The sequence below is a fragment of the Phaethon aethereus genome, assembly GCF_964289735.1.
Source record: "Phaethon aethereus genome assembly, chromosome: 6".
NCBI classification, from domain to species: Eukaryota; Metazoa; Chordata; class Aves; order Phaethontiformes; family Phaethontidae; genus Phaethon; species Phaethon aethereus.
The window spans coordinates 34,501,053-34,525,948 of NC_138580.1; the positions used below are offsets into that span (position 1 = coordinate 34,501,053).

The following is a 24,896-nucleotide window of genomic DNA, read 5'->3' on the forward strand; positions in this document are numbered from 1 at the left end:
TAAATAAATAGTAGCACTATGAAAGCTCATCAGAGACTGGGAGAAATGGACCTGGTTTTATTGCTGGGTGGCTCGTTTGGCTCTTTTTTGTTGGTGGTATCTTTATTTACTGCCCGGCTTTATGTGGAGTGTCATGGATGCTGCCATATCTTTGCACGTTCTTGTGTACCTGGAGCAAAAGGAGTTGGTCAGATGCTGTCCCCAAAGGCAAGGCCTTTACATCACCTCAGGTCAACGCTCAGGAGATGTCTGAGGGCCAAATGGAAACAGTCCCTCTCTTTCTGCAGCCCTTACTTTTGCAGATCTATCCCCGGCGCATCGTCAGGCGCATGATATCCCCGCTTCTCACCAGGCTAAAATACATGGAACAAACTGCTCTGCCAAGGGATTGAGCAGAAAGCATTCACACTCTCAAACTATCTTCTTGGGGCCTGGCAAATTTCAAGAGTAAGCCTTGTTTGGCAGCCTTAACTTCCATAAAACTGCACTCCAAATCATTAGCTTCACTGTATGGACTAGCTACATAGTGGCTCCTGAAAAATCAGAATAAAGCCTTTAAGCCAGCTAGCACAGACAGATATTTTAATCTCTGAAGGTTAGGCAGGATGAAGCATTCACACTTGCTATGTGACATTCATTTTTACATACCCTACCCCTCATCTACAAAGGAAATGTATATGACAGAAAATTAAATGTTCAAACTGAACAGAAAGAGTCTTCTGCCCATCTCTGTTGAAACCTGCCATGCCCTCAGTCATCTGCCTTCTACAGCCTTCATTTATGTACCATAAACCCCACCCCTTCCACAACCCTACCCTGACATTTTGCAGAGATGCAGAAACCACTTCTGCCCAAAAATACAGAATCAAACATGGAATCAAACGGGACCAGCCCTAAACCTACCCCAGGAAGTCTGCAATCAGCTGGTTCTGAATTTCCCAGTGCCACCAACTATCATCCCTGCTCCATCTCAAATCACAGTCTAGACTGCAGACTGACTACGCGTACAGCCACTCAAAAATGTAGATAAACATACTGGGAGCGATTAGTGTGAGGCTTCAACCCATTGCTCAGGCAGCGCCACACAACCAATCCAGTCCCGTAGCCTGCATTTTCACACTAATCCGAGTCCCTAAATCCTCGCCCATAGGCAATTCACACAGAGATACCCAAAATCTCAGCATTTCGCTTTCAAAACATTCAGTCCCAGCATACGGCTTACCGCAAAGGGCATGGCAGGATTTGAAAATAAACACAGCTTTACAGCACCTATTTTGTGGATTGTTTAGCCAAGCTTGCTGTTGACATCTGCCAAACCCACAGAGGCTGAGGATTATCAATAGATTTCAATTCCCTAATCTGAATTTTTGGACAGCCAAGTCCTTAAATCTGCTTTCTTGCATAGCTTTTGAGTTTGTCTGAAAAATGGGTTTTGTGCTTGATAAAAATACTAGCGGAAACCAAATCCCAGAGTATATGCCAGCATTATCAACACCACAGTATCTTTCCTTTGTTAAGTTTCAAGAAACCTCCAGTTACTTTGTAAGTTAACTTCATCTTAAATTACAGAAAATTGTAGAAATTGCAGTGGACAGTAAGTAGTCTTTCAACAATAGATGAAAAAACTCATTCATAGAAGCTTCAATTTGTATATAACAGAGTAAGACTGCTATTGTCATCAGAAAGTGTAGTGTAGGATCTTTCAGAATGGTAAATCTGGATTTCTTTACTCTTCTTACAGGAGGAATTGTAGGATGATCTAAGGAATCATCTCAAAGAGGAACGAGGCCCAAGAAATACTGTCTACCTTGCCCATTATGAAACAAAACCAAACCATCAAAAATCTGTAGCAAACTAATGTTTTTGCAGTGGAAGCAGACTAGTCAATGATGTATTCCAATAACTTTTAAGTGAGAACCTCAGGACAAAACAGGTAAACTAGAATATCATTAGTTTATTCTTTCAGCGATCCTGAGGGGTAAGTGTAATATTAAAGGGAAAAAACCCCAAGGCCAACCCCCCGTCAGTAAACACGTATCTTGCTACTTATTTAAATGGTATTAAGCTTCATGTGTAAACATTTAGCACGTGTATAAAAAACTCCTCCTACACTTTCCATGTTTTCTGATATGTTCTGTCTCCAAGGTACAAGGAGACTTTAGGTCAAAGAACAGGCACTTGCAAGGTGTGCAAGATGCATGTGCGAACATGCACACGCAAGATAAACTTATCTGCCTCCTGAGTAGAAACATGATTAAAGTAGGCAGTTTCACCTTCAGCACATCACATAGCTTACAAGTTCAAAAATGCACAAGTTCACAGATAAAGAAGTCTTTCAAATACATTTTTGCCAAAAAACATTCTTTGTAGAGATCATTTTAATTCTAACCTTCAAGAATAGATATGAAAATCAAAATCTGACTTAAGGATTACGTTCAAAAGGGAACTGCACGTTTTTAGTCAGTGGTTTTAAGTAATTTATAGTTAGATAGATATAATTACTGCCATGAGCTACATCTCAGCTAATATTTTGAATGTTTAGCCATTGTGTTTACAAATGTACCACATACTCCATATTCCACTATATTTTTAATGCTATAAATCTTAAGACATTATTAAATTTTCCTTGAATTACCATATTGTACACTGTTAACATTTCATTCATTTATCAATTGGTTTAATATAATTAATTTTAAACAAAGTATTTTCTGTGGTTACTGAAATTCTCAAAAATAATTGCTTTTTGTAGGCATTTTCTCAAGTTCCTTAATAATTTTTGTAAGATTCAATCATTTGTTACGAAACTCAACGCAAAAATACTTGGCAGGCATCCTCTTAACTGACCTTACTATGAGATATTCATTCAAGAGATGACAAGACCAGTTACACTTTGTCTATACAATGTTCATTACTGAATTATTTTACTTAATTTAAGGATTGTGACATAAAATCATCTTTTGTTCCAGCTAGAGCTGTATAGAAAATAAATTTTCTTTTGCCTTGGAAGATTATCTTTCTTTTGATTTAATTGAGAATAAGTCAGCAGTTTCTGATTATAAAATTAACCTGTCTGGAAACACAGGGATGCCTAAGTGGGCAGTACTGGAAATACAGCTGATCCAGGATTTTCTAATGGATTGTTTTTCTACCACTCACACTTTGAATTACAGTACCGCCACACAGTCCCAATGCCTGTACTAGCTACCTCTAGAAACCTAAACCAATCTGGTTTCTTTTTCAAACATCTCAAAATTAAAATATGGTATAATAAAAGCCGTGTATGTTTCTGGCATACTACCTGAATCCCATTTTGACTGTTCAGAAATAATTCCATTTATTTCTGTGATGCTGAACCAAGCTGCTTGGCTAGTGCTCTCACCACAGGTCTTAACTCATGAGGAAAACAGGCCTGTCTTGTGTGAATGTATTGATGAATGTGATCCTCTGAAGGCAAACCTCTCCCACTTTTTCAAATAGAAACAATACTCAACTTTTAAAGGGCTGAACAATAACTGCTCGTATTTTAAAGCTTTTCAGTTTACTTGAATCAGGAAAGCCACACTGTAATTCAGTATGTAAGGTAAGTGAAAAGAGCCTTGTTTTTTCCTTTTTCTTCTGCAAAACTACTTCTCCTGTACTCAACTACTTAATTTATGACCTTCTAAGATGTTGGGCTTCTACAAAAGAAAAAAGAAAATTACATCATTTCTGCAACACCATCCCACAAACACAATTACTCAGTTGGCATGTGTGCTAGTGCAAGCTTCTATCTCCCACCTCACCCTGCATGTTTATCCTTTATCAAAGAAAGAGCTAGTGAAAACAACAGTCCTGCCTGAAGAAGCCAGCAGTACCATCCCCATGTCCAGCTTTCTAAAGGTATGCCAAGGACCAGCTCCAGAGAGATCTGGCCACCTGACTGCTTACAATGTATGTTCATAAATATGTTCTTATATTTAATCAAACAGTACAACCTAGCTTAGTAAACCCTTGAAGCAAGCACCAGCTTTGTTCTTCCTCTTCATAGGGGTATTTTGACTTGCACATACTTTGATGTTACACTTCTGAAATAAAACTTACACCACGTTCCCATATATAATTGCTCTTGTCTGGATCATTCCCATCTTCTACACACTGTAAACACATTCCCTGGATTTTCAAGAATGATGTAGGGAAGTGGGTAAGGATTTTAAGTTTTGTACTGATTTTTCTCCCCAGTTGAGTTTCTAGTTTAAACACAATATACAGTTTCCAACTGAGATTTATAAATCTCTTAAAATACACTGTCAGAGTAAGATTTATGAAAACTCCCTCTCCTTGGTGTTCTCTAACCCAATTAAAAAATTCCTCATTTATTGTTTTTGTTTCAGAATACCAGCAGTCTAAAAATACTATCCTAAACAAACAGCAGTGAGCCACAGATCTTTAGCTGGGAATGGGTACAGAATATTTATCTAAGTGAACTGAGATGAAGTCGAATATAATTCCTTGTTTAATTTTGACAGGAAAAAAATGCATCGTTTTTGTTGTGTTTCTTAAAGGATACAAAGCTTGTTCAAAGGCATCCACAAAATTCCTGAGGGCAGAACTGACACTGCCAGAGTTTCTCTTATGCTCAGAATGTATGTCACAACAAAATATATTTAGTTGACCCATCATAAATACTTATTTACCTATGGCGTAAAAACACAAGTTGGGCTTTCATAAGTTTTTGTATAATTTGTCAGACATGCCAACACATCTCTTTTTGGCTTACTTCTTTAGTGGTTTTTCTTGTCAGAAATGACACGCTTGATTCAAATCACATGTGTTCTGATTGCACATTCATGAACTACTCTATTAAGGTTTAATAACAGCTCGCACATTAAATGTTTACCTTTATAAAGGTCTTACCTCAAAAATTTCAAAGCCATAGATGTCCAGCACCCCCATTACCTTCTTTCTCACTTTTGTTTGTGCCTTTTAAAAAAAAAGTAAACATTGAGTCAGTCATCTGTGCATTTCATACTTGTGAATCAAGAAAAATAATGTATCTCAAAAGTAGGCTGTCAAATCCTGTAAACCAAATTATTAAGTATGGTTTCCCAAAATACACTTAACACAACTATTTTCATAAACTTAAAAACAGAGCAGACAGCAATTTTTTGAGCTGTGATACAGTTATTCACCCGTACCATGTGTAACACTGTACAACCATGAAAAATTGAATTATCAAATACAGTTTTACCGTCCACTTTAATTTAAAGGATTTGTATTGATTTTTTTACAGGCACAAAACAACAATACCTTAATGCTCTCATTGATTCTGGTAACAAGCCAAGAAAACAGTCGACTGTACAAATTCTTTGCCAGAGCGTCACGGGCATAATAAGCCTAAGCAGAAGAAAGAAGAAAAATGTTACAAATGCTGGGTTAATCCAAAACTTTTTATGTTACTACTGGATCTTAGAGGTGCTATTGAACAGAGTGAGAATGGCTCAGGCAGCTGTGCCCCTGCCTAAGCAGGCACCAGAGCCAGACCAGGGCTGCCAGGACACTTCAGCAGCTTGCTGGTGCATCCCTCTGTCTTCCTTGCTGCGGGCTGGCTGGAACAGCAGCCACAATCAGGGCACTTCGTCTCCCTTCCTGCTCATCCGGATATCCTCTAAAGACTCACATGCCCCATCCTAATCCTAAGCAAAGAGACTTGAGCAGCTGAGGTTAGGGAAATGACATTCCTGCTAGCCTGAGCTGATGAGACACAGGTGGCAATCACACTGGCTCTGCAGCATTACAGAAAAATAAACTGGCAGCAAAAGTTTTTCAGCAGCCTGGGGCGTACAACTCACATGAAATTACACCAGTTGCTCTAAATGAAAACAGTCTGCCACAATACTTTCAACATGCGTTTTGTGCAGAACAGTTTCATTCTTTCATTCTCTGCAACATTTTCCTATCCCTCATCTTTTTGAGGTAATTCACACATAAAAACAAAACATCCAGTATATTTGAACACTTAGAAACTGCTGAAATAAAAACACACTTATGCTACTTATGCTAGTCAGAGGTTTTATTCAGTACAGCCTACTGTAGTTTTTATTTGGGCAGTTATGGCTTAGTCATGTAGAATAAATCGCCATTTAAAACAATTCCTTCATTTAAAATCAGGACCTCCTTTTACCTGAGCCACATTTAGTGTTGTTGAAACTTTCTCTTGCTTGGCTTCAACCGTCCGGAAGCTGAAAGCTCTTTCCAATACAGACTGGTCTATACCCGTCAACTCGCAGATTTCCTTGAGTTCTAGCATGAAAAAGGACAGTGTAAATGTAATGAAACCTTTCATATGTTTGCTTTTTCTTCCCCAAAACTATTAGCTTTTAAGTAGTTCAGTATTTTCCCCAACAGGTTTCCTTCAACTCACAAGCAGTTTCCTCCAGCATGAGGAAACAGAATTAATAGTTCTGAAAGCACTTTAATTATTTTTGTGAAGAAACTTTTCTCCCATTTATCACAGACTGCTTTTCATGATGAAGAACTTTCAAATGAAAATAAATTAACTTTCAAAATATATCAACTGCAAAAACATGACCAAATGAATCTGATACTACAGACTGAAATACCTTGCTACAAAAGAACTAAAAGCCTGCACTGCAGAATAACCAAGCGGTTACAGAAATGCATCACACCATTTAACATTTCAGAAGAAAGTGTTAATGAAGTGGGAAAAAAGAAAATAACCATTTTTGGAATTTCAAACAGAGTGACTGAAATGGCACAGAATTCAACCCATATTTGCCTGCACATGAGTTCTGGAAACAATCTAGTTTAATTAATCTGTAAGGATATTGTATGTCTACAGAAACTACAAAATTAATAATGACTTCAGACAAATTGGTGTTTTTCCTCCCATAACTAATCTCATCTTACCATTTTTATCTTTGATTTTACTTTCATCTAAGCCATTCACACGAGATTCAGGCTTAAATTCAATATTTCCCAATTTCAGAACAGCTGCCACCACTTCAAAAACAGACTGTGTTTCATGATCCATAAAACCAACAATCTGCATTGCATTCTGTAAAAGGGACAGATAAAATTATGAGATAAAAGAACCTACATTTAAACAGATCATACAAAACTCACAATTTATCTATATTAACATGTTAGAAACATTTTATGAACACTGTTGCTACCAAAAAAAAAAGTAACTACTACGCTTAGATAAGTAAATTTAAAAAAAAAAAAAAAACATTAAAGGAGATCTGGTAATCGAGCTGGCATGTCAGCCCAGTCCACTTCTAGGATTCATTCAGTTTATGGGTTTCTAAGATGCAATACTTTTTTTTTTTTTTTTTTAGCCATTTAATTGAGTTTATAATTGAGCCCAGTTTCTCACAGTGAAATGAACAGGTACTGCTGTCTTCTCATTCTACTCTGTTGCTCTAAAAGCAAAGAACTTTTAGAATCTAAATTTGCATACACTGGGTAACAAGGTCCTGTATTCTTCTTTTCCCTGCATACAATCAAGCAAAAACCACCATGGTAAGTCATCTTCAGAACTATCCCAGCCTTGTTTTTCTTTTGACTTGGTCAGCATTACCTGATTCACAAAGCTCAGTCACTGCCACAATAAGCAACTACACAATATAACCTTTTCCATGATCTGATCAGGGGGTCTGGGTTTTCCTGTCACCTCCCCCCCCAGCTTTTTTTTGTGTGTGTCTCTTTTGTATTCCCACTAGAATACTCCAGAAACTTGTTTATTTGTATTTTCCGGTTGTAGTTAAGCTTCCCTGTGCAAACACGCTATACCGTTGCACAAAGAGTGTGCAGCACTCTGAAAATGACTCAGAAAAGGTGGCCCTCCCAGCCCAGCGCGAACGGCCAGACTGAGGGCATAAGAACTCTGCATCACTGTTGAGCCCTTTTGTGGTTTACACCCAACCCCTGTTACTTCTTACCCTAACTGTTCTGAAGTTTGCAGCATCATCCACTCCATTCACTTTGGCAGAATCAAGGCCCAGGTAGTTGTACCTGCTGAAGTCCCGCTCCAGTTTCAGTTTGCCTAATAAATCAAAAAATATCATCAGTAACAGCATTCTTGTTAACAGCTCTTTTATCCCAGAACCAGTATTGTCAAGAACTGTTGTTATTAGTAGGATTAAGTTTTCTTTAAGGATCTCTTAATTACAAGACTTCTGAATAAGAATAGGCTTTCTTCTTTGTTTATAATACATTGCAAAGCCAATTCTGACTCAGATACCTGGATAATACCAAACCATGTATTTACTTCAAGTATTATTATTATTGCCACTACCACAGATAATTTGAAAAATGAATCAATATCACATTTCCCACAAAAGACAACGTACACGGAACAGCACATTAAATATAAAGACGATTCATATCTGAAAATGGCACAAGGCGGTACTTACAGAGGAAGTCTTCCGAGGCACCAGACAGTATCTGATAGAAAATGTGAAAGTTCCTTTCACCTCTTGGTTGCTTAACAACACGAGACTTCTCTAGCAGATCTAAACAAACAAACAAAATCTCTCAGGTCAGGGAAAGACCGTTGGAGCAGAACACGTTAATATGAATATAATCCCCCCTCATTTTCTATTTCATTGCTTTATATCATCATAATCAAATTAGAAGATGATAAATGGTAGGCACAAACTTTATCTCAATGTATCAAATTAGTACGTATTTCTCAAATAACTTGAGCAAGCTGTAAGCCCAGTGCACTTCTAAATGCTGCAGTCTATGAGCTGCAAAGAAAACTCAGGTGAGGGAGGCCATGTGCTCAAACGACCAATATACAGTACAACCACAAAATTAAGATTTGTGAAGAATGATTGTATAGGTAAAGGTTTGACAATAACTGAAATGCTAGGCACATGAAAGACGGGTAAATGAAAGGGGAAAGCCAAGTAAGAATTTAAACTGAATAATCATGTAGCACTTTGTGATCCTCAGGTGCATCAGGCTCTGAAATAATTCCCAGGAGCTCCATCATAAGACATTTAAAGTGAAATGGAAAAGCATCACTGCACTGATTGAATAGTCTGACAAGAAGACTGCTTCGTCCACTGCCGTTAGTGACGAGCACACTTCTAAGCCTTACCGATAAGGGTAGGAATCCAGGCAGACAGCAGCAGAGTGACTTGTAACACACTGCAAACACTTCACACTCTACATCATATTTGCCATGGAGGTGACAACACAAAGGTTGTTCAGCCCGTACTGCACTGAAAGGCTGTGGTCCCCTGCGCACCGGGAGAGGGATGCGATAAGACAACCTCTGGACAGGTATTGGTGTCGCTTGCTGATTTTGTACCAAAATAAAAATGTTTTTCCTTCTTTTCTCACTGGCACATGAGGGCCCCACACCATTTCTCCAGATAGGAAACCCACACTTCCCAATGTACAGTTTCTCTTAAGCTACATATATTCAGTGACATGAAGATAGAGACATTCAGTGCCTCATTCCAAGGGCACAGGAAGGGAGTTCCCCCATGCACCTACCACTACGTACCCACTTTGGCGCTCTCTGACTGGGGTTAAGTTCTCTCTAGGCTGTGCCCATGCAAGAAGAAAGCCCCAAAAGGAGAATTGCCACAGTTTGGAAGTCACTCTTCAGAAGTGCTGCCACAAAGTTGAGATGAGGTTTCACAAACGTAAAACACGGAACACCAATTCATTTAAGGACACATGTGGTTACTAAACGCTTCCCCTGCCTGGCTACTGTAAGACCCGATGTGTATTCTGCTATACCTTTCCTCAGATTTCTGCTTCTGCTGAAACTGAGCCTGTTTACTCTTAGCAACGCAGGAAGTTAGGAGTGGTGCTCAGCGCAGCCACCTTTGTGTTGCAAACCCCGCTCCAGCCCTGGCACAAAGGAGCAGCTGGGGAGCGGGTGGTTCATCCTACCTAGTGAGTCAGCCCGACTACCGGGCACCTGATCCTCTCTAGTTTTTAATTCGTAACTGAAAGGGAGAGGCTGGTCCATCATCCAAATGTTAATACTTGGGCTGAGAAAGGCAAGGTGAGCGCCAGGCAGTTCAGAGTCCTGCTGGCTGTGAAGGTTCTCCAGTGAAGTGTTGGAACAGATTGCAGCCAAATTTAATCTCAAAGAAATAAACAACTTCAGCTCCCGCAGTGGCTACACACATTTCAGGAAATGGCTGTATTTTCAAAGGATGTTGAAGCAATGCAGTTTGTGAAGCGGTTTGGCTTATTTGGGTTTAAAAATATTCTATATATAAATTTACTCAAATGCTCTCATAAAAGCTCAGCTACGTGTACTGGCAAAATTTTAAATGTAAGCCGCCTTCTAATTACATGCATGCCTTCAGCAGATTTAACAAACAGTTTCTTGAGAATATGTCAAATTAGTTATGTTAGAAGAATAACTGTCTTGGATTTTTCACCACAGTTTATCTTATGTATATGTTTTTAGAAGCAAGGAGGTTAACTAATTAACTGTCAGCTTTCCAAAGTCCCAATATTCCATATTCTGTCAGTCTTCGTAACTGAGGAAACAAGCTACAGAAAGCAGTTACTGACAGAAAATCAGGTATTTACCTTAACAAAGCAGCTGTTACGAATTCTTTTTAAAGCTGTATTCATTCTCTGCTTTTTTTCTTTTATGCCCACGTGCAGACTGAAATCAGACTGGCAGAAAAGATCCAGACCATCTGCCCTACCCTTAATAAAACTTCTTTGCTTTGTTTGCCCCGATTAGCATTTTAATAAATCAACCAAATATATTTTCCTTACAGCAACTGCTGCACAAGTAACTTGTGTTAACTCTCACAAATTTTGTGGATTGAACAGTGAAAAGAGAAGACACAAAGATGCACATCAGATTTCTGCATGCATCCACTTTGTAATTCTGTTTACAGTGGCATGTGTGGACAGATGGTGCTTATCTATACAAAAACACACACAAGCAAAACCCCTAAAACTCTCTACATACTACATTTTGTTGTATATTCTATATAAATTATGCATTGGGACTATACAGAATTATCTAAAGAGAACATACAGAACTACATACGGTGTATTTATGGATTAGGTATCCTTCCTGCATTATCTAACAATGCTTCTTCTTGAACTGAAGCTTTTAACATGTTGTGTGTATCAAAGCAACTGTAAAAATTAAATTGCTTTGGAAAGGTCCCACCTGGAAGCACTTCTTAAATCATATTGTTTGAGTATTCATCAATTCAGATGACTCAATCCAACTACATCCCTCAGGTACTGAAGATTACTTGTTATTCCTAGATAACACTGGTTTAAATGCAAGAGATCTGTGTAAGCATCCTGCTAAACCATTCGACTGAGCTCAACATGAAAGAAAAAGAGAAATCGATGCTGAATACCTCTAGAAACTCTAACGTACAAATTTACATGACTTCTTTTTGGTTACTTGACCCACGAACTTGACAGATACAGAAAAATTTAGGATATTTGTATTTCTCTAAATATACTAGAAATTGAATCAACATTCAAGAAAGGAGTAAGTAAACACTACAAACAAAAAACAACACGACCTTGGCACATTCTGAATAATCCAGAAAAAGGTTGTTTTAGCCATACTCTCTTCAGCCAGCCATGACCAAGGACTTTTTTAGCTATTCAGCCAAAGTTACAGAACATTTTCTAATCATGGATTCTTATCTCTACACCCACATTATGTTAAATTATGTTTTTAGTTTTTCCTACCTTGATTCTTCAGCTGTCATCAAAAAAAGTCACTTATTAAAAAGAAAATACAGTAGTAGTTTCTTGGGAACTTTTTCATGTTATTCCCACCAAGTTTATAATAATGGTCTCTTGAATTAAATGGTGCATAATTGTATTAAACAAAACCTACTATCTGGGCAGTATGTGCAGTGAAAAAACGATTGCTCAATTTCAGGAGTCTTAAATCCCAATTACTCAAGTGATAAGTGATGTTTAAAAATGAGCTAATCAAAATGTTTAGTGTTTTTTGTTGTTGGTTAGTTGGTTGGGTTTTTTTAAACACTTCCTAATTTAGGCAAGACAATTGCCTAAAAGATGACAACTGTGCTAACCGAAATGCCAAGGGAGATGTTGGAACAAGTTAAGATTAAAAAAAAAATCAACAAGAATGAATATGTCCTTCCAAAACGCCTAGTTGTAAAATTTGTGTCATATTTCCCTGAGCAAAGTAGATTACTAACAGCAGTCACTTAACTAAAATCAACAGCCTTTCTTGTTGGTTTCTCAGTAAGTGGGTAATTACTTTTGTCTTTTAAAATGACAAGCTGTAAAGAATAAGTTGTAAAGTTATCATCATCACTTTGCTAACTTAAAAAAATTTTTGCTTTAGATAAACATCATGGGTTTCTCTCACATCGTTGTTGGAAAAAATGGTAAAATAGGGCACTTTCTTAATCATTTGTTATTTGGACTTCAAGTACACTGTGCTGGCTTTTCAAAAGCAGGCTTTACGTATACTGTATCTCACCTGCACCACTGTTATCTTCTAGTTAATCATTAAATCACTGAAGGGCTTAGGCAGATTAGGAAATATCACCTAAAGCTAAAAAGCTAGGTATCTTCCAGCAGGAAATCCCAGATGAAATGTGAAAATTTAAGACTGACAAATATTCTGGGAAAGGTATCACAAGATCCCTACTTTTCAAAAGGTCTGAACAACTGCAAGTGTGAAACATTTTGGACTGCACCATGCAAAAATATTTCAACCATAAAATTAAGCGTACACAAAACCAGTCACAAAACTAACACACCAAGCATGCACACAAATATCGCCTTGAGTACAAAACAGAGGCAGCATCTGCGGATAGTCATATTTTAGAGCTGTACAAGCCACTGCAATTAGCACCTATTACTTTGAAAACAAACATACCCATTTTTACATAAAATACATTTTATTCTGTAATTACAGGTGGAAAAGAAACTACTATTCTCCTTTCTCCTGCTCCCATCCCTGCTAACATGGTAGTTATAATAAATGGAAAACTAAGAATAGTATTGATGGTTTCTGCGCTTTATTTCAGCAGTATTACACTCAGGTGAAAGCAAGCTAATTACCCAACACTCCAACTGCCCTTCCTCACAAGTGCTGTGGAAAAAAACCCTCTAAGCACGTGAGACAAGAGAGTTCACTAACATCCCACAGGAGGACAGAAAGGCAGAAAGAGCAGATACACCTCATATGCAATTTGGGAGAGAAAACATAAATGTAATTTACCTGTTTGTAAATGCATTTTAGAGTAGGAGCATACTTTTAAGCAGGGACTGGTGTTTGTTACAAAACAGTGATGGGATATCTACAGTCACAGATGACAATACAGCAAGGGTTCAGTGTTCAGGAGAGCTCACAAGAGTAATTCAGGCTTCCTAACTCCACGGGCGTGAAATAAGTCAGCTTGCAAATGGATGGGCTGCCTGTTAGCTAGCACTAGGGCTGTGCACCTCACCTTACACAGATTCCAGCACCTCCCACCCCTCAGGACAAGCCAGGACCTTCACAGAAAAGTAACAAAAAGGGAGGATTCAAACGACTCAGGCTTACCACGTGCCTCAGCTTACTCAGCCTTCTTCACTCTCCTGCTCACCCCCATGCCTCAACTGATGCTGACATAGGATCAAACAAGTACAATACACGCTACCTGAAATCATTTTTCTTTTGTAGTCTAAGGGAAAAAAAATTCCTGCCTGAGTAATATACTTAAAGATTGCATAAATCACACTAATCTCAAATTTTCCACTCTCAGTTTCCCTTTAGGACTGTACACCGTGATATAGCAATATGTCAAGTGCCTTACAAATCAATGCACACAGAAGCTCTGAACAGACATGTAATGTAGACGTAATGATCTACATGTATTTTATGCTGTTCAAACATAAAATTACCTTCAGATTGGGAACATACCAGTTCTGACTTAATAGATGTTACAAAACCCATTCCATTACAATCCCTTCCATTTTATTATTACCATTCTAATTTTACTCAAAAGATTTACCCTTCTATTTACAGCACATAAACATTTCAGATCTATCAGCTCCTGCTAAAGCCAAATGACATTTGCATTCACTGCAAAGTGAACAGGACAGACATGCAGTATGTATTGTCATGATAATTTTACCCTCCTGTGAAAGGTTCACTTGTAGGTGAGTACCTGTTATTAAGAAGTAAGAGCTCATTGAAGGGCACCAGGATAATGGCCCAAGGAAAGGTCACAAGAGCATCAGCCGCTACCTGAAGGGTTGTGGGTAGATTGAGAAGGCTTTCACAGAGCTTCACAGCTTTTCAGAGTAGGACAGACCAAACCATTTCAAACAAGACCTTTCAGCCTAATGGATCTCTGCTTATCTTTACCAGTCTGGTAAAATTAGTAGCTTACCTTCATTACCCTTCTTGCCACCAAAATAAACTAGATGTTGACCGCGTCTGCTTCTAGCCACTCACAGTGTGAAATACAGCCTGGTAACATATGCTGCTATCCAAAAACCCCACTAACTTCGTTGATGTTTGGAAATAAAGCTCAGATATGACTATTAAAGTTTAATCAAAATATAATATCATCTTCACATCATGTTAACACTGAACAAACAGATGGTCAGAAAGCAAAGAATATTTATGAACAAACCAATCATGCTTTCCTTTTAAGGATAGGAAACTTCAGCACTATTTGACTTGCTACTTGATGAATTAATATGGCAAATCCTAAATTTGACTAAAGCCAGAGTAAATCACAAGTTTACTTGTAAAAGAATTTAAGCCCCTGATACCTCCAGAATGGCGACACCACATAACAGAAACGTTCCTGTTGCAATGCAATGCTGCAGATGTGTGGAAAACATCTAAGGTGGGACAACAAACTTCCTTTAAAACTGTACAGAATTCAAACTCTCTTTCAAAGAGAGATGTAAGGGCTATCAAATTTTGCAAACATTAGATCAAAGATGAGATATATTAACATGAAGCTATAGGAACTCAGTATTTACCTGTGACATACCCTGTCAAGTATGGGGTGTTTCATAGTTCAAAAAGTAACATATTTTCCACAACAGGACTTACACATAAGGTCTTCATTTTTAAATTTAAATTCACCTTCTTGTGAAGATATGTATTAAATGTGAGAAGACAGAGAGAATGCCTACAATAGGCAACTTTTAGGAAGGTATAAAAATATGTTTACCCTTCATTACATATGTCATTACATCATTATAATTACATGTAATGTTATAATTACAACATGCAAAGATTTATAAGGCAGATAACCTATAGAGTAACTATTTGGATCACCTTTTGATGTGACACAATATTTTAACTAGATGACTCAGCACAGTACTTTCAAAGACAAACTGTTCAATGTCCACTCTACAAAGGAGGGTTCATTTTGTGTATCTAATTTGAGTGTGAAAGAAAAAGGAACAAACAACACAGCTAGCCTGCTAGTACCTTTTCATTCACATTTAATTATTTATGAATACACCGAGTATGTTTGGCCTCTAATTTTGTGGACTGCCAAATGTCAAAATTAATAGATAGCCATAAACACTTAAACAGTGACTGCTTTGAGTTTCAAGATGTACTCTTGTCACAAATATCATGCTCTTTCAAGCACAGTTCCAAAAGGTGACCTGGTCCAGAAAAAATGTTTGCCCTATGAAAAAACCAAAATCTATATTTATGTGTAAAATTCTTCACAATGTTGTAAAATGTTTATATTGTATATGGGGAGTTCAGTTCACCTTGGACGATTCTCATTATTTCACAACCAGTAAAATGCCAATGGAGTCAAAAGCCGGTCTTTAGAAACAGCAATGAATTTGGCTGAGCGGGAAGAGAGGTCAAGGCTAGGTCAGTGACACCTACTATAGTCACTCACTGCCCTCCTCCATCCCTTTTCAAAAATAAAGAAAAAAACCAAACAAACATAGCTTTATATAGCATAGAAGAGCAATTTCTTTTAAAAGCTGCATTTAAACTCTCGAAAGGAAAGCAAGTCAAAGCATCCTGGGCTGGCATTCAGTTCCCAGCCTCTTTCTTCCCAAGAGAGCTGGGTAAAATTTCTGAATTGCTGATTTGATTCCAAATAAACATACCCACCTCGTGGTGTTCTCCAGCATACTTTGAATCGCTCTTATGAATTACAAAACAGTGTATCTCAAGCATCATCTACCATAAATACATGATGCATCAAATCAAGTAACACAACTGATCCTGGGGATTCAAGTATAAAAAGAGCCTCAGGTACCCTTATCCATCTGCTACCAGCTTCAGAGACAATATATGAACCCACGCACGTTACTCAGACTCAGTACCTTTTAGACAATATAGTACATTCATTATTCATGCTTACTTCAAGTCTGTTTTCACTTACTCTAAGGTACACTATTCACCACCAAAACAACAATAAAATTAAAAAGCAGAATTTATCACATAATGGAGAGAGATTAAATTAAACAAACGCATCTGATCTTTTCAATAATTCAGCCATCTTCCTTTTTAGCTGTTAATAACAGCTAAATAACATTTTAAGCTGTTAATATGCTGATACCAAGAGTAATACTCACAGTTGCTTATAACTCCTCCAAGTGGGTCACCCTTGAAATCAAACTCAATATCCATGTATTTTCCCTGAGAAAGCAATGTATTTTAAAACTGTAAGTTCTGTGTAAGCGAAAATGCTCAAGACATTTTTTTAAGTTAATTATTAATTTTTACAGGCAATCTGGCAACCTCCTGTACATTCTGTCAAATTCTGAATATCAGAAAACAATTCAAAGCTTCTAAAACAATTGCATTATCACAGCTAGATATTTTCATGAGAATAGCTTTAATAAGGTTTGTAACACAACTCAGTAATTTGCTCAGTTTCTAAAGTTATATGAAGAAAAAGTACATTATACAAACTTTCACCGGACCACCAAATAATACTTGTGGCCATGTAGGTATTACCATGCTTATTAATGGAAGAACACAGGAAGTAATTATTTTCCACGCAGACTTATCTTCTCAGTGTAAAATCTTCTCGGCGCGTGAATCAAGGCAGTTGAAGGATAGCTGCTCGGTTTGGCTTGAAGTACTGGCTGGCAACGGTTACTGTTAGTAATTGTGGGGTGTCTGTCCCTAAGTGTGTGCCTGCCTTGTAAAAGTGATGGATTTTTCCCACTGAACTCTCTGCCTCATAACTCAGGAGGCCAGAGGCAACAATTAACAGACTGTCACACAAAAGCGATTTCATTTTTAGCTGTACTGGCACAGTGTGTTTCCTTGACTTCTATTTGACTTTTCCACATCGCAGAAGATCGCTCCAGTCCTTGCCTCATTTTAATTTATATGACACGTATTTAATGTAGTAACAGCTACATCAAAATGGACAGACACATACTGTGTGGAAAAGGCAAAAGCAGTGCAGCTCACATTGGCAAGGAAGTTTAGAAAGATAAAAACTGCTGGTAGTAACTCAACAAAATTCCACAAGCCATGCACAGAAATGATCTCACCACCCTCTGGTGCTTACTTAACAGACGACAAAACCAACCTACTGAAAAGAGAAACCTGGTGTTTATACTTCCTTATTTACTGCATTTAGGAAGAGTTTTCTTTTTTTCTTTCTCTTTTGATTTTAATTACAGAACATAAAAAGCAAGCACTTTACATTGACTCCCTCAAAGATATTTTCTAATTTACTGGGTATTTTGTCAAGATTGGCTTGACTCTACTTAAACTCTATTCTTCTCCTTGTTGGCAGCTGAGACAGGCTAGACAGGACAGTACTTGTACTTTCTTGTTTGAAGTCAATTCTGAGCTAATTCAAATTTCTGAGATAAAGAATTAAATCAGATAATTAAATTTTAATTTCCCAAGGACTGGGCCAGCTGGCTGTTTCCAAAAGTATTTTTAGCTTTGTGTTTATAAGCAAGGACTTGAAAGGCAAAATACTAGCTGGTTGCACTTTGTCCTGGAAAGACTTCTGTTTGCAAACGGCACCTCTTCTCCTCTTCGCTCTCTCCTCCTCCCTTCTGTAGTACGTCATCTCCAACAGCTGCAGTTTTTCTAGCCTTTCTATAAAAAAAATAAATTTCTCAGCGCCTCACATTTTGGCCCTGACCTTGCTTGCATGGCCATTTGTGGAGCCTGCAGAGCCTGCAATGAAGACCCTTTGCTCTGTTCACAAGCTGGGGCAATGACAGTCACAAAAGAAGCATTCGTAGCCATGTGGAAACAGTATCATCAACCCTTGAGAATCAGAAGAGAAGGGGAGAGAAGTCTCCCGTGTGGAAAAAAAGCTGCTCTCCAGTGTTCCTATATCCCAGGTTTTATCCATGTGCTTTTACTCGCAACACACCATTTTTCCAGTCTACTAATTTGTCTTCTGTTTTCTACTTTACACATTTCACTTTATATTACTCTTCTGCACAAAAGTGAGCAAATTACAAAGTTGCATTCAGTCTTCTGATTTTAGCAAGAGAAACGATGATAAATAGTCACACTTCTGAATCTCCCAACTCTAGTTTCTTTTTTTTTTTTTGAGGGAGGGAATTGTCAATGTCTATAATTTCACATTCAGTTTCATGCTAAATCCCCCAAATTTCAATCAGTTGATTATACAGAATACAAGCAAAAAAGTAACAAATGCTTATATTAAAACTAAAGTAGTAAACACAGGTTGAAACTCCCATCATAGAGAGAACATGAGAAACTGAAGTAGAAATTTAACAAAAAAATGTACACATATAGATGGAAAATGAGATCATGCAGAAAGGTCAACTTGCTAAGCAGACCAGTTGCTAGGCACATGGTCACTGACATTAAAGCCACCAGTGCCAGAAAATTAAAGAATCCAGCTGCACTGTAATTATGTTTTCATCCGGTCACAGACTGTCACATCCTAATTTTTTTTTTTTTTTTAACCTCTACTTTGATTCTCCATAGAACTCTATACCCACATCAGAAAACAAGATTTGTGACGAGATGAAATATCTTTTAAAAACAGGGGTGACTGTTAATAATGCACTACTAACACATTGGGGAAGGAGAACATGCTCGAATGTACGAAATGAAATATTGATTGCTACTGAAGGTGTTTGCCCTCCCTGAACATCATGGTCCCCAGACAACTACAAGAAGGTTCTCTCTCCAAATTATTCATTCCCGCCTTACAGATGCCTTGATGGCTGCTACAAGGTAATACATAAACAGCCAACAACATAACATGCTCCCTTAAAAGATATTCAAATTCAGCCTTGAAGAAAATACTTACAAATCTAGAGGAGTTGTCATTCCTCACAGTTTTGGCATTTCCAAAAGCTGGAGAACAAAAAACCAAATATGATAACCAAATCTATCAGTTAAAAAAAGACAAAAAGTAAATTCTCTCTGACTGTTTATATATTTAAAGGAATCATAGACTTCTGAGAAACAATACAATGTATGGGTATCAGTCACTGCAGATAGACAGTGTGATAGACAAGATCACAAATGAGAAAACACCTGTGGAAGTCCAAAGCAGTTTCATCTCAACATTTCCTTTGTTTACAAAAAGTGAAAAAAAACACATATAAGAGGAAATAGTTCCAAGACAAAACTTGCTGGACTGAGCATATATCCTCAGGGTTTGAATCACCAAATTTAAATTTTTATTACCCAAATGACTTTAAATATAGGAAATACTTCCTTCTCTTCAGTTCAGATAAAGAAATGAATCTTAGTTCCCAGAACTGAAGATGGTGAAAGATGGAGGCCAGAACTGAAGAAGTTACAGAATGACACTTAAAAATGGTTTGCATGTGACAGTTTAATCTAGGAATTGAAAATTATTTGTTTACACTATTCCATCAAATTTATCCTAGCTTAAGCTGAGTAATAATCAGATGAAATGTCTGATTTACAAAGGAAGTTTAAATTACTCTCTTCAACTTGACCTAAACTAGCTTTTTGAATAGTTTGGTTTTAATTTCTTTAGCTCAAGTTTTCTGACAATGAAAACTCTCCAAGAAAGGACTTCCCAGGGCCATGTTCAGATGGGCAGCCACCAGCTTAGAACATAGGCAGGACAAGAACTCAGACTGGAGGACAATTCAAGTTCTTAACATTGCACAATGTCAAAGCACCCCAAGTCAAACAGGAGTGTCCCCTGCATTGTCAAGTATAGCACTCCTACTTCAATAGGAGACTTTATTTATCCCAGTATTTATTTATATAGCATATATATTTTCAAAGATCAAGTCAAGCCAATGTTTTTTCGGACAGAAATAAATACATGGCTTTTAGGCTTCAACAAGCTTGCATGAGTAGACCTATTCTTGATCAAAGAACTGAAGCCAAAAGGAAAAAGTTTGTTGCTCCTGAAGGCCAAGGATAAGTGAAAGAATTGTTTTTAAAATCCTTATGCCCTGTAATAAATCATCTTTTCAACAACCAAATCTCTGAGCTCCATTTTCTTAAACAGTGCTGAACAGTAGAGTCATTTATAACTGCACAGAATCAAGCACAAATGTCCCATTATAAAACACAAGACACATTCCTCAGTTTTCCCTTAAGTTCATTGTTTCTAAAAGTTAATTTACAGTAGCAACTGTACTTAAAAAAAAAATTAGAATTCCCATAAGATAAATTACGCATATGTAACATTTATGTCATTTTCTTGCACTGCGGCTCGACTGAAACAGAACTACATAACCAAAGAAAAACAAATCTAACCACAAATGCTTAATATCTGTCTGAAATGTATATAAGCAGCCAGGCTTGCTCAGCGGCCTTGTGGAATAGTCCAGTGTCCTACCTTCCAAAAAGCTGAATAGGCAGTTACCCCTGCACTGAGTAGAACAAATAATACCTTAAAATGGTATTTTATATATATATATATAAAAAATATATATATAAACACTGTTTATATATATATAAAATATATATATATAAAATATATATATATAAACACTATGTATATATAAACACTGTTTCTGCATTAAAACAAAGATTCACAAACTAAAAAGAAATCTAAAAATTTGGCAGTCCCTGTGAAGAAACCTAGCTTTGGCAAGAAAAACCTCCATACTTCCCACACTATTTCTGTCTACATCTGAAATCTGTCTTCCAGGACAGCGATAAAAGCAACACAGCTCTTCACTGTGAATCCAAAACAATGGAAGATTGCAATTCCCCCATTCAGCTTTAAGTGGAACATATCTAATCATCAAAGAAAAGCTTATCCAGCATTTTTATTATTCTTTAATTTTAACATTTCATCCTTTCTTTACAAGTCTTTGCGTACAATTTTTTGTTTGTGTACAGTCAATGACCACATTTTACCCATCCAGTTCACCACTGCTCTCAGCCCACTTTTGCATTCTCTTCCCTTTTTTATTTCTACACCCATTCTCACTTGTATAATGCATAGAGTACTTGCTCCCTATAGACTCCAAATTCTTGCATATATGTATAGATAGCTAGGCAATAAATAAAATGTTAATACTCAACAGTCTTATAAACGCTGCATATCATCTGGCCATAATGCAAAATTATTATACAGCAGTCATGAGAATTTGTCTCGACATCACAATAGCTTAGGGAACTGTGGGAAATGCCGAGCCAGGAATCAACAACACAGACCTAACCTTGGTGCTAACCAAGGCACCTCTAAAGGCAATTATTAGACAATGGGAAAAAACTGCAAGCTTTGAGGATCATATATCCTATCTCCAGGAGAAATGAAGATCCTGTTTCTGAAAGACAACATCTTTAAGTTAAAATGACTAATTATAAAATAAAAAGCCTTTCTTGAGAGAGCAGGAAAGGCAGTTGTCAGGAAGACAGGCCAATAGAGTCACCAGACCCAGGGAACAATAAATCTCAGGGAACAACAGGCATGCATATGGATTGGCTTAGTTTTGTCTAAGATCCCTTTAACTTTTTTTTTTTAAAAAAGAAAAATAATGCTTTACAGAGCTTGTTTGTTTACTAGAGGCTATAATAATATAATTTGGAAGGAAATGAATCAGAGTGACTGAAGTTAAGTCTTTTGATACAGCCAAGCATCCTCAAGGCAGGGTTAAGAAAGGGTACGCCCTCAGAGAGCAGCAGGAGGAATCTGGGAAATATGACCTAACTTCCTAAGCTCTCGCTTTATGAGGGAAACAGTTTTCTTCTCATAGAATCATTTAGGTTGAAAAAGACCTTTAAGAGCATCAAGTCCAACCATAAACCTAGCACTGCCAAGTCCACCACTAAACCATGTCCCTAAGCGCCACGTCTACATGTCTTTTAAATACCTCCAGGGATGGTGACTCAACCACTTCCCTGGGCAGCCTGTTCCAGTGCTTGACAACCCCTTCTGTAAAGAAATTTTTCCTAATATCCAAACTAAACCTCTCCTGGTGCAACTTAAGGCTATTTCCTCTTGTCCCATCATTTGTTGCTTGGCAGTAGAGATCGACACTCCCCTCACTACAACCTCCTTTCAGGTAGTTGTGGAGAGCAATAAGGTCTCCCCTGAGTCTCCTTTTCTCCAGACTAAACAACCCCCATTCCGTCAGATGCTCCTCATAAGATTCGTGCTCCAAACACTTTACCAGCTTCACTGCCCTTCTCTGGACACGCTCCAGCACCTCAATGTCCTTGCCGCAGTGAGGGGCCCAAAACTGAACACAGTATTTGAAGTGTGGCCTGACCAGTGCTGAGTACAGGGGCACAATCACTTCCCTACTCCTGCTGGCCACACTATTTCTGATACAAGTCAGGATGCTGTTGGTCTTCTGGGCCACCTGGGCACACTGCTGGCTAATACTCATCCTGCTGTCGACGAACAGCCCCAGGTCCTTTTCTGACAGGCAGCTTTCTAGCCACTCTTTCCCAAACCTGTAGCGTTGTATGGAGTTGTTGTGACCAAAGTGCCAGACCTGGCACTTAGCCATGTTGAACCACATGCAGTTGACCTCGGCCCATCAATCCAACCTGTCCAGATCCCTCTGCAGAGCCCTCCTGCCCTTGTGCAGACCAACACTCCCATCCAACTTGGTGTCATCTGCAAACTTACTGAGGGCGCACTGGATCCCCTCATCTAGATCATTGATAAAGATGCTAAACAGAACTGGCCCCAACACTGAGCCCTGGGGAACACCACTTGTGATCGGCCGCCATGTGGATTCAACTCCATTCACCACAATTCTTTGGGCCCGGCCTTCCAGCCAGTTTTTTACCCAGATGGAAAAAAAGCTGTAATGAGTATGCCCATCCAAACCACGAGCTGCCAGTTTCTCCACGAGAATGCTGTGGGAAACGGTGTCAAAGGCTTTACTAAACTCCAAGGTAAACAACATCTACAGCCTTTCCCTCATCCACTGAGCAGGTTACCCTGTCATAGAAGGCAATCAGGTTAGTCAAGCAGGACCTGCCTTTCATAAACCTATGCTGACTGGGCCTGATCACCTGGTTGTCCTGTAAGTGTTGCGTGATGCCACTCAAGATGATCTGCTCCATAACTTTCCCTGGCACTGAGATCAGGCTGACGGGCCTGCAGTTCCCCAGATTCTCACAAAAACCTCTCCATGACTGAATAAAATCTTGTAGCTGTCTTCACAGAAAGCATCTCCTATGGTTTTGGACACCAAATAACAATGAAACAACAACAGATACAGTTTTGCAAACCAGCTTAGTAGGAAAGCTGAACACACAGAGGTAATATGCTCATATATGCTCTATGAGATTCTTACCTTCAAGAACTGGATTTGATTGCAGAAGTTGTTCTTTTACTTGATTAACCTCTGCTCCTTTTCCACACACAGCAGCTACATACGACATGACAAGTTTGCTCGCCTCTGTTGTGGGGGGAGAGCAAAATAAAACAGTGAAAAGTATTGGCAAATAGGCCATAAAATGATTTGCAGACTTGATCTCCATCACATTTTCACTGTGCCAGACAGGAACTGTAAGCACATTTCATTTCAGTTTTCTTCTACATTGTTGTACCATCTGGAAATGAGGAAGGACCATATCCTGCTATGAGACCCATGCACTGGAAATGTTTTAATCTAGCCTGAAAAAATAGGCCCAAGCAGTTTCAGGATGTGAAATTCAATCAGCTTATATCAGCAGATACACAACGCAAGTATAAACATAACACTATACACATATAATTACAACTGTAAAGTACAGTACGAGTAAATGAGTAACTGCAATTTGACATCACGTAACATTATGCAGCCTGTTTCAAAGTATAATGAATAGAGAAACTGAAGCATTCGTTTAAACAATGAAACTAATTTGAAGGCACAAACTTTTAACAAAGTTTGGAACAATCTGTGGACTCTCAAAGCTGGGTTCATATGGGTGTCAATCACCCATATATAGACAGAAATAAATATTAAATAATCCATCCAACCCTTATGTTTTTGCTGGTGAGGACAAAGAACATCTGAAAGACGATTCTGTTTATAAACAGAGTCTGTGATGTTTAGTATGATGCAAGATAGTGAAATTTGAGGCAACATCAGCAGATATACAATGTAATTACTAACAACTGGAATCCCTAGCAACTCAACACAGTGGTCATAAAAAACCCATTACTTGTTCTTCAGAGATCTGTTACAAATTTAAGGGTTTAATTTCAGGAAAGAACTGACAAACAAGAAGTTACCCCTTGGATTTTGATTCTTTCCTATTTATATCAAATTTGTTTGCTAGTATTAAATTACTATCCCATATTGTAGAAAAAACTGAGCAAACCTGCAACACAAGAAGCAAGCAAGGAGCAAGAACTATAGGTGTGTCCATAAGACCTCCCATCTCCTTTAATTGCACCTTGTGCCCAGCTCTCATTTTTAAGAATCTGTTCCCTTCAGAGCTTGGAATTACCAAATTATTTGATTTGAAATATTTCCTGAAACAGTCAACATCGTTAAGTAGAGCT

General features: G+C 38.0%; 1 protein-coding gene across 1 annotated transcript in view; it reads right to left on the reverse strand.

Moving 5' to 3' along the window:
• Positions 1–24,896, reverse strand: part of MYO1B (myosin IB) — a gene marked incomplete at both ends in the record, with an annotated part of 94,615 nt that overhangs the window by 34,907 nt on the left and 34,812 nt on the right. Inside the window, 9 exons of the mRNA XM_082001575.1 lie at positions 4,894–4,959; positions 5,287–5,373; positions 6,161–6,279; positions 6,907–7,054; positions 7,941–8,044; positions 8,415–8,513; positions 16,561–16,624; positions 19,254–19,300; positions 23,701–23,805. Coding sequence (XP_081857701.1) covers positions 4,894–4,959; positions 5,287–5,373; positions 6,161–6,279; positions 6,907–7,054; positions 7,941–8,044; positions 8,415–8,513; positions 16,561–16,624; positions 19,254–19,300; positions 23,701–23,805 — 839 coding nt within the window. The remainder of the gene's footprint in view (positions 1–4,893; positions 4,960–5,286; positions 5,374–6,160; positions 6,280–6,906; positions 7,055–7,940; positions 8,045–8,414; positions 8,514–16,560; positions 16,625–19,253; positions 19,301–23,700; positions 23,806–24,896) is intronic.